An 11524-nucleotide genomic window follows, 5' to 3' on the forward strand; every position below is an offset into this window, starting at 1 on the left:
ATGAGAAAATCGGTGAGAATGAGAAAAAGTCGCCCCAACCGAGACTCGAACTCGGACCGTCTGCTTGATATGCAGTTGCCCTAACCATTATTACTATTGGCCTACTAATCTAACCTAGCCTATAATATTGTTTTTTTGTTACATATGTTGTTACTTATTCTAGTATCACATCCGATGTTTAATTTATTGCTTTTTATTGTACATTTGTTTCTTAACATAAATTTATAGAATGTCAAAAGATACAGTATGTGGCCAGCAAAAAAGCTAAAAAGAGGTTTCTCCGTGAAAAGTTCAAGTTTCCATGCTCCATATACAAAGAGTAAGAGAAAACCCATACTGACCATCTTGAGGAAACAATCATCTGAATCAAGTATTAACATTGAACATATTCCTGAAGAATGTAGAGAGCCAACGCTAGCAGCAATTGTAGAAGGTATTGATTTAATCATTTGTATTTTTCATTCCTCTGAGGCTCCTTTGTTCTTTAAAGAATGAATTACTTTGTTATTAACATGATGCTTTTAATTATCTTGAAACATTTTCTATCTGTTTTTATCATTAATTTGCATCACTATAATTTAATTACACTTTTTAATCAGATGAATGTAATGTACAAATGGAACAAGAACCTGCTGCGCTTTACATGTTCCTGATTCTGATATTCATGTAAGTCATTTTAGTCAATTTTCACATTTTTATCCTTTTAAAGACAAAATAATCAAAATAGCATGTAGTAGGTTTTAAATGTAATTATTTCGGCTGTAATGTAGGGTCTTTAATTTGTAATTATTCTCATTTATTAGGTCAAAAATTGCTACCTTGCTGAGTTGATTGCACGAAATGGTATCTCATTGATTGGATTAAAGTCTGAAGTAATTGTCCTAAAAGATTTCGATGAAAGAAAAAGAAAAATTAATGTTTGTTCAATTTAATGTTGTTTTTTTTTTGTATATTTCATTAAGTAAATCATAAAAATCTGTATGTGTGTGTGTGTGGGTATGTGTGTGTATCCAACGATCTGATTTCTCTACTACACTGTATTAGTCCAGTCAAAAATCACCCTCACCATGGTATAAGAACGTACCCTAATCAAATTTCATCCGTAGGTTCTATGTATATAGGTAATAACATTTCTTGATGTTGCGTCTTGCAAAACTTGGGATTTTACGAGAAAATTAGACTTTTATACCCAATTTATAACCGCCTCATGTCGTATTATTGTGTACAGCGAATTCGACGAAGCGTGACTAAAATTACGAGACGCCGTTAGCGCCCGTTGAAAAATGCATTAACAAAGCTAAAAACCTACAAAATTAATAGTTTATACAATAATTTAAATATCGTTTACAATAAATTGTATAATAAAATACATAACATATAAAGAAAACCCAAGTATAATCTCAAATATTTACAGATATGTGTTTAAAAATGTACAAATCAAAATGGCCTTCCATAAAATAAAGTGCGCCCTCACTCGTCATACTTTTATCGGACTTGTATGGATGGTTAAAAAAGGCATTAATTATGAAACACGATGCGGTTTGTTAGTTATTGCCTCTGCAAGAGGCAGAATATTATATTTTCACAAATATATTTCTAATTTTTATCATGGAAAAAAAGAATTGTATATATTTAAACACATTACAACCTCCAGTATACCATCATGATGGATTAAGTGTATATTTGTATATCTGCTGAAGCGTAATGATCTACTACTACTAGTTTTGCTGGTTTTATTTTTAGACATTCTTTTTTTTTCACAGCATTACTTGCGTGGATATCACAATGCATTGCATATTTTGAACTATCATTCGCGATTATGATCTTAATTAGAGTAAGAACCAATCATTTAAGGATAATCCATTTCGTGTAGGCCTATACGAAAGATACTAGGCCCCCTACCTCAAGTAGCCCTACTTTCACTTTCCAACAATTATTAAGAGCGTATCAAAGGGGCTGGTTGGCATTCGTCTGAATCAACATTTATCATTTTTCCTTTTCACCCGCCGATGCCCCCATTGCCAATGGGGAGGAGGAGCCGGTTTGATCCTCTCTGAATCCGTCTGGCCTTCACATCGTACCGATGTGTGAAGTTTGAGCCAATAAACGTCATTCATGACGATTCTTTAAGTTCGAAGTCGTCTTCCAGAATTCAAAGCATTCTAAATTTAAAGTATTTTCCCGTTTTTCCACCGTTCACATTTCACTAAATAAAAGAAAGTGAGAATGTTGGAGTGTGATGTAAGATTCGCGAAAAACGACATACTGTATTACCCAATTCTCCCAATTTTTTAAGACGTGACGTATATTAAATACATTCTAATATAAAGTGTTTTGGTTGAGAGTAGTCCTACAATTATTATTGGACATTTTATACACAAAAGTATGTCATAAACGATCGGTTCACCTCCACGGCCTGAAAGTTCTCACTTGGGACAAAAAAGTAAAGTCCAGAAAAAAAGTTTTATATGCATTTATTTCAAATATTGTTATCCGCCGAGTCCGACGCATTTTAATGCATTTAGAAAATTTAAAAAGCTTGGGAGAACACAGTAGTTTAATTTGTTGGCTTATTCAAATACTTATAAATGACGTTTTAAACCTAAAAGATGTAGGCTATTTTTCCCAAAAGTGAAGATGAACATTAATTAATTAATTGTAAAAGAATAACACAGTTATCCGTCAGAAGTCTTCGAACAGAAAGAATCTTCGGTGGCAGGATTACATTTTCTAAAACACGAAATTGTCTCACACATCATACGATATGGATGCCAATAAACAATTCAAAGAAAATTAAACAAAACTAACAATCACAAGGATTCTTTGTTGCGGATAACCAATGAGAAAATATTTCAGAGTACTTTATTAATGTAAATCTTTATTATATCGTATATGCGAAATGGACTGTCATTTAAAAATGATTCTTACTCAAATTAATATTGACTATAATCGCGAATAAACAAATGCATTGTGATATCCACGCAAGTAATGCTGTGAAAAAAAGAATGTCCAGAATATAACCAGATAACTAGAAGATCATGACGCTATAGCATATACAATACGGCGCTTCACTTAATCCATCATGATGGTAGACTGGAGGTTGTATGTTTAAATATATACAATTCTTTTTTTCTATGATAAAAACTAGAAATATATTTGTGAAAATATAATATTCTGCCTCTTGCAGAGGCAATAACGAACAAACCGCATCGGGTTTCGTAATATTAATGCCTTGTATAACCATCCATACAAGTCCGATAAAAGTATGACGAGTGAGGGCGCACTTTATTTTATGGAAGGCCATTTTGATTTGTACATTTTTAAACACATATCTGTAAATATTTGAGATTATACTTGAGTTTTCTTGATATGTTATGTATTTTATTATACAATTTATTGTAAACTATATTTAAATTATTGTATAAACTATTAATTTTGTAGGTTTTTAGCTTTGTTAATGCATTTTTCAACGGGCGCAAACGGCGTCTCGTAATTTCAGTCACGCTTCGTCGCATTCGCTGTACACAATAATACGACATGAGGTAGTTATAAATTGGGTATAAAAGTCTAATTTTCTCGTAAAATCCCAAGTTTTGCAAGACGCAACATCAAGAAATGTTATTACCTATATACATAGAACCTACGGATGAAATTTGATTAGGGTACGTTCTTATACCATGGTGAGGGTGATTTTTGACTGGACTATATTACATATATGGCTTTATCCATATACTATACAAGTATCTCAAGATCAAACTTGTTATTTATGGAACGCCTCCTCTGCCTTTAGTTCACAATGGTCATGCAGTACACACCAATCGTCATGCAGTACACACCAATGGTCATGCAGTACACACCAATGGTCATGCAGTACACACCAATGGTCATGCAGTACACACCAATTGTCGTTCACATTTATCATGCAGTACACACCAATGGTCATGCAGTACAAACCAATCGTCATGCAGTACACACCAATGGTCATGCAGTACACACCAATCGTCATTCAGTACACACCAAACATCATGCAGTACACACCAATCGTCATGCAGTACACACTAAACATCATGCAGTACACACCAATGGTCATGCAGTACACACCAATTGTCATGCAGTACACACCAATCGTCATGCAGTACACACCAATCGTCATGCAGTGAAATATTGCGTCATTTATACCGCCACCTATCGACAAAATCGAATATCACGTGACGTTTATTAGACGGCTGTAAAACTAGGCCATCGACTCTAAGATTTCTTTTATGTTTGACATACTGTACTTATTTTAACCGCTACACATCTCTGTGAATGCTCTGTTTTTTTATATATACAATAATTTATTATGCGAGACACAGGCGCGGCTAGGAGGCCATTGCAATTATTGAATTCCATAAAAGAAGTTTAAATAGTCTTAGTTTTACAGCCGTCTAATAAACCTCACGTGATATTCGATTTTGTCGATAGGTGGCGGTATAAATTACGCAATATTTGACTGCATGACGATTGGTGTGTACTGCATGACGATTGGTGTGTACTGCATGACAATTGGTGTGTACTGAATGATGTTTGGTGTGTACTGCATGACAATTGGTGTGTACTGCATGACGATTGGTGTGTACTGCATGATAAATGTGAACGACGATTGGTGTGTACTGCATGACAATTGGTGTGTACTGCATGACCATTGGTGTGTACTGCATGACGATTGGTGTGTACTGCATGACGATTGGTGTGTACTGCATGACGATTGGTGTGTACTGCATGATGTTTGGTGTGTACTGCATGACCATTGGTGTGTACTGCATGACGATTGGTGTGTACTGCATGACCATTGGTGTGTACTGCATGACGATTGGTGTGTACTGCATGACGATTGGTGTGTACTGCATGATAAATGTGAACTGAAGGCAGAGGAGGCGTTCCATAGTTATTTACTTGAAAGCCATAGTGGTGTAATGGTTTGGGCATCTTTAATTAAATTATACTTAGTAGAGATTTCAACAATCTTCTTAAGAAATTATATTGTTTTCCTTATCTCTTTTTTTGTACAAGATGTATTTTTTTAAGATAATTATAGCTTTGAAGTGTTTTTATAGTTATTTAATTATTATTACAGGGTATTATATTATTTTATCGTCTTTGTCTTTCTCCAGAATTATAGCCACGTTATTATTACAAGGCGTTCTATACGCTTTATTAATGGATGTAGATGGGTGTATACCTGCTCTTGTAATAAAAGTCATTGTCAATTTGTTGATGCTTTGAATAACAAAGTAGATCAAACATTTTTTGGTATGTATGAATTATATGCATTTCATAAGTAGGAATAATCTTTAGAACAATTATACATGCTTGAATAAGGAAATAATTAATAGACAATAAGCTAATGTTTGCTTATTTTTTATGACATAAACGACTGAGAAGCTTCTGTTCATATTCTCGACAGATATTTGTCCTTTTAAGATCATTGTTTGTCAGACTTGATAGTGACGTTATACAGCATACGTGCTTGCCGATGTAGGGGTATAACTAATTAATTTTTCAGACCACACTGTGGTCGAGAAAATGTTTAACAGGTAATTAACAGACAGACACCCCCTTTGTAACCCAGTTTTGTTCTAATATCCTCATGATGGAATAAATTATACAAGGTGATCAACCATCACAGCACTTTACTTACAATTTGTAATTACTAGTTACAATTCATATTTGAAGATAATATTTTTAAAAATTGTATTTTATTTCAGAATTTAAACAACCTAAAGAATGCATTCACTTGGCAATAGCTAAAGAATATATCACTCAATTAGATGTTATGAATAACGTTTCTCCAGAAGATGATTTTTTTGGTATATTTGTTTTTTTTTAAATTGATCAATTTATTAATCTCATAAATAGATACTTGCTTATTATTGGTCAAATAGACATCATGACAAGCGTTTAGTCAGTATCATAGGTTTTTTTTTTCTAGATAGGAATTTATAAACAAAATATTTTAATAAATATTTACCACAAATTTATCATAAATTCTAGGAACAAATTATATTTTTTTTGTAAATTGATAATACAATAAGTGTGTTATTGTAAATCTAAAATTTAGTAATTTTTTTCACAAATATTTAAATATAGGATATATACGTGCTCCTAACAATTAACTATCTAACTTTAATTGTAATACTATATTTTCAAGATCCTGAAGTCAATGGCGATCATAACTATGCTTCAATATCAGAGGTAACATTGGATATATTATATTATACATTTATAATAATTAGTTCCCATTACAATGTAAACAAGCTTGATACTGTACCATATCAAAATAATGGACATGTAGAAACATCATGGCAACCAACTGAAAATTAACATATCCCTTAAACAGTATAACAGAATGGCAACAATGTCTTACTGCACTGAAACCAAAAGTAATATTGAAATTGAAATATGGCTCAATTTTACACTTATGTTTTGCATACCATTTCTTATTGATCTTGTTATATTGTTGGTTCATGTTTTGTGGAAAAAAGCCATTTTGATGTGTTTTAACTTAAACAAGTTTACTTTTTAAAGGAAGTTGAAATTCAGCAGATTCAAGATAGATGTGTTTGCATTTTCGACAAGACTACAGCAACATATGGAATTATAATGGTTATGAGCAACAGTTTCCGGTGTTCTGTGTGTAATTCAAGTGTGTGTAGTCACATAAGAATGGTAAATAGTTACAAAGAAACCCCATTCCATGACTTGCCAGATGAACTGTGTGACATTTTTACAGATTTCAAAACTACAAGCAATCAGTTTTTAGTACAAAAGTCTACGCTTAAAATACCATTTAGGAGAAGTACAACATTGACACATACATTATTAAGTCTTCATGATAAGATCCAGAAAATAACTGTGCTTCAACCAACTTCACAGTGCAGGAAATGCTCTTCTGACTCGGGAGAATATCAAACCGTTAACGAAAGATGTCCCATTACTGCTTCTCAAAACATCTACTTTGTAATATGTAAGTAGATTTTTTTAATGGTTTAATGTTTAAGGTCTACACCAAATACAATCTGGATTGATAGGTCAATTGAGAGTTTGCAATTCTGTTGTACATAAAATAAGTATTTTCATTGGGCATATTTTTTTTTTCTTATGTACTGTAGTAAACATGTGGATATGTCACCAGTGCCATGAAAAGAATGTGTACGAGGGCCTAGATGATGGACTACTGAATATGGGAAGTTATATTGTGACACATGAACTGTTAAGGAGCTACCTACATGGATTTCTACATGGGAAGTAGGTTCCTTACAAATATTTACCATGATTGTTAACTTACCATATATTTTTTAGTAAATTCATCAGCAATTTTAGCTTTAATAAAAGTTTATTTATTAATTATTTTTTCAGGTGTACATTGTTTGCATTTTACACACACTTAAAAGAAGTGCACCTAGACTTTGGATTGTCCAACTTCTTAACATACAACAAGCTGAAGAATGCATGGTAAATTGCAGTGAAATTATTATCATTTTTCTCTTTGTAGCACACAATTGTCATTGCATTTGCTTCTAATTTAGCTGTTTTATGGGGATGATTCTGATGAATATGAGTTTTGTCCTATTATTCTTTCTAGAAATGTATTTGTATGTTTCATTTCTCTAGATCATTAATTTCTTTCTGAATTTTATATATTAACATATGTGGAATTAATCAAACTCATTTGATCAATTTTTACCAATGCAACTGCACTGATTGATTGAATTTTGTTTGTGATAGGTATTGTTATGTCAGTTTACTAGACGTTGACTATCGACATGGATTCTGTTGCAATATTTGTGGTGAGAACCCAAGAACAATCATCTGTGATGGTACATCCCTGTCTTTCAGAAAGAAAATGTTATTGCAACCTGGTAATATCAAGGCACAGATTGATGATGAAAAGTTGCTTTATGGAAGATAAGTATTTCTCACTATTCCAAATGATTTAAAATTACTGTAATGCTCCTTAATAAAAGTTAAATTAGAAAATAAAATGGATATTTATTTTTATTTAATGCAGTAGGTAGGTAGGTATAATTATAATTATGTAAGTTAAGTTGTAAGAAGTTGTAACTATATATGTAGTTTTTTTTAAATACGTTTTTTATAGAATAGCTGGAATTAGATTAAATAATTACAAAGATAAAGTAATTTTCCTTTTATATTTTTTACTTCTTTCAAGGAAATGGTTTTTGTCGCAAATGCAACAACTCGTAAGATGTTAAAAAGATACTCAAAACTTACTTCTGTTTCTAGCATGTCAAATGAAGAATTTACAAGTATGATTTCTGCTTTAGAAAAGGAAATACCTGAGCTTGCAAACTTCATAAATGATATTGAAGATGGCATTCATTGCCCTCCTACTAAATATAAATCATTAATTGCTTCCCTTTCATCCAGTTCACCTGTTTGTGTTTTAATACCAAATAACAAAGGTCTACATGATGCCTTGCAGAAACTGTGTGATGGCGATGACATTCAATGTAATCCGGACCTCATAAGATCTCTTCAGGAACAGTCGCCTCTTCTTTTTGATATCTATAAAGGTTGCCGTCCAATATCAACATGCATGAAAGAACTACTGAAAATATTAAGCAAGAAGGCAGAACAACCTTTTGTAACCAAGGAAAACCACACTGTGGAAAAGACTTTAGAAAATCCTGAACTGGCATGTTTTCCTTCGCTTCCAATATTACGGGAGAGAGGAATGTATTATTCAGATAAGACAGTCTTCAAGAAAAAAGAGAAGTGTAAAAAAGTTTTTTCAGGGCATCCAACACTACTGCCAGGAATATTTACCATATTTTGCAGTCATGGTAATTTACCATTTATTTATTTTCAAATGTCATTGCTACAGAAAGTACTATGGGAAGGGTAAACATTTGTTTTGTATAATAAACTATGTGAAAAACTTTTGTTTCAAACAAGTTTGAATTTACATCTGTTTGTATGGTTTATTGATTTTCTGTTCGTGTGAGTAGATAATATATATAGTGAAATTTTTTTAAGGAATATGCTATGGATATCAGGTGATGAGGAATCATGAATCTGCTAATATTCCCTTTACAATCTTTCGTACCCGGTTTCCTACAGGTAAATTGTTTTCTTAAATAAAGTTTCTATTTTATAAAATTAATAACTCATTTTTAAAAACATAATGTATATTGCAATATAAATTAAATTCAAAACCATTACTATCATACAAGTGGAAAATCAACTTTTCCATGACCTAACAAAAGTAGAAGATGAATTTATATTGTTTAAAAAATAAGGTTAAATATTTATTTATGAATATTTGTTACAGAGAATCATATGCATAACTTCAGTTGTGGTATAACTGTGAACAAATGAGGTTCAGAAAGCATCAAAAAGTTATCATTACCTATTCATTTTTATTGGTATTAGCAATTGATAATTTTGATTAGTCAAATACTACAGGGGTTAATTTAATTATTTATTATTAAAATTTGGTCAACAACGGAAGAGGTATATGAATATGAACGTACTGCTCTATTGTCTTTTGTCTGATTTTTTTTCTTTTGTACTTGAAACAGCTCCAGATATGGTAATATATGATTTCGCATGCTCACTTCACAGTTACTGTCTAAGAAGAGATCCCCTGTTTTTTAGAGATACTAAGTTTTTTGTTGATCGCTTCCACTGGTATAACCACAAAGGTATCAGCAAATTTAAAATGCTTTTTATTATAATTCTTGATACTTTTTCAAGGTAGTACTAATAAGCATATGTTTCATTTATTGTGATAGTTATGTTGTCCTGAACATTGAATTTGAGAGTTTGAATTTACCTTAAACAATATTTTTTGTTGGTATTAAGATTTAAAACCTTGAACTGTCCTCATTCTCGTTTTTATTTACTGATATTACTTATATCTCCTGGTTCATAATAATTTTTTTTTTCATTTACAGCATGTTCTCGTGGATATAACTTGAATTTATACCTACAGCACAACACCCTGAATTCTCAAGTCAATGAACAAGGAAATGCTGGTCTGAAAAGAATTAAAGATCAATTGTCTTATATGACACAGCAAAATTTCATGACACACTGCCGGTTGTTCCTGTACAATAAAAACATTAACAAAATCAATGGATGAATTTTTGTTGTATTTATTATTAAACTTATTCTTGAAAATTAAATTTTTAATATATTAACTTTACAATACTTAGTATTGTATATTCTGGTACAGCCGCTCCATAATCTCTTTGCTTTTCTTCCTTATATCTATATTTTTTAATTTATACACTACTAACAAATATCTTTTTTATTAATATAATAATAATAATATATCAAAAATTTATTAAATAATATTCATCGCATAATATGCAATCTACGATAATTTAATTAATTGATATAACAAATTTATTAAATACATAACATCATTGGAATAAAAAGAACAAATCACATATCTACACATAATCATAACATCGTATACTCTATCTCTAACAATTTATTCAATCTTCTATCGACTAAAGCCGAAGTATAGTCGTTATCTCGGGACCGTTCTATGGCCACCACCAGGTAGGCTTACTTCATTAAGGCTTCTATGAATGGATGTACTGGTTGGGAGCAGGAACGCCAGTAGACCAAACCCAGTACCGTTTTGATTACGATCAATCGGGAAATTACCTCATGACGTTTATTATAAATCTATGTCATATATTTAAGGTTGTTATATATAATGTATAAAATTCTATGTATTGTGCATGATGAATGATAAATAAATTATACAAACAAGAAACTAGTTTTCTGTGAAAAGAATGAAATTAGACTCAAATGCAATTAATATTTGTCTCTTAGCGACTTACAAATTTGGCCATAATATTAAGGTATCATTTTATCCATATACCCAAAATGATACTCCAGGAACACAATGCTTTAACATATCAAAACGGCCTCATTGCTTATTACAGTGGTTTATTCATCATAATGCTTTAACATAGCAAAACGGCCTCATTGCTTATTACAGTGGTTTATTCATTAATGCATTGTGTTCCATATAGGCCTACCCATAATGATACCCCAGGAACACAATGCTTTAACATAGCAAAACGGGCCTCATTGCTTATTACAGTGGATTATTCATTAATGCATTGTGTTCCATATACCCAAAATGATACCCCAGGAACACAATGCTTTAACATAGCAAAACGGCCTCATTGCTTATTACAGTGGTTTATTCATCATATATAATGCATTGTGTTCCATATACCCAAAATGATACCCCAGGAACACAAAACTTTAACATATCAAAACGGCCTCATTGCTTATTACAGTGGTTTATTGATCATATATAGGCCTAATGCATTGTGTTCCATATACCCAAAATGATACCCCAGGAACACAATGCTTTAACATAGGAAAACGGCCTCATTGCTTATTACAGTGGTTTATTCATCATATATACCGGCCTAATGCATTGTGTTCCATATACCCAAAATGATACCCCAGGAACACAATACTTTAACATACG

The 11524-nt window shown here is 31.8% G+C and overlaps 1 protein-coding gene across 1 annotated transcript; it reads left to right on the top strand.

Annotated features, from left to right (window-relative positions):
• The first annotated feature begins 642 nt into the window (after positions 1–642).
• On the top strand, positions 643–10812 carry LOC140060157 (uncharacterized). Its single transcript, XM_072106251.1, has 13 exons — positions 643–666; positions 804–917; positions 5154–5292; positions 5748–5849; positions 6191–6234; positions 6568–7006; positions 7152–7287; positions 7399–7494; positions 7768–7947; positions 8203–8846; positions 9040–9123; positions 9585–9707; positions 9960–10812. Exons 4-13 carry the CDS (start codon positions 5816–5818, stop codon positions 10145–10147), a joined length of 1968 nt encoding a protein of 655 aa, XP_071962352.1. The 5' UTR covers positions 643–666; positions 804–917; positions 5154–5292; positions 5748–5815; the 3' UTR covers positions 10148–10812.
• The last annotated feature ends 712 nt before the right edge of the window (positions 10813–11524 follow it).

The sequence above is a fragment of the Antedon mediterranea genome, chromosome 10 (assembly GCF_964355755.1).
Source record: "Antedon mediterranea chromosome 10, ecAntMedi1.1, whole genome shotgun sequence".
Classification (NCBI taxonomy): domain Eukaryota; kingdom Metazoa; phylum Echinodermata; class Crinoidea; order Comatulida; family Antedonidae; genus Antedon; species Antedon mediterranea.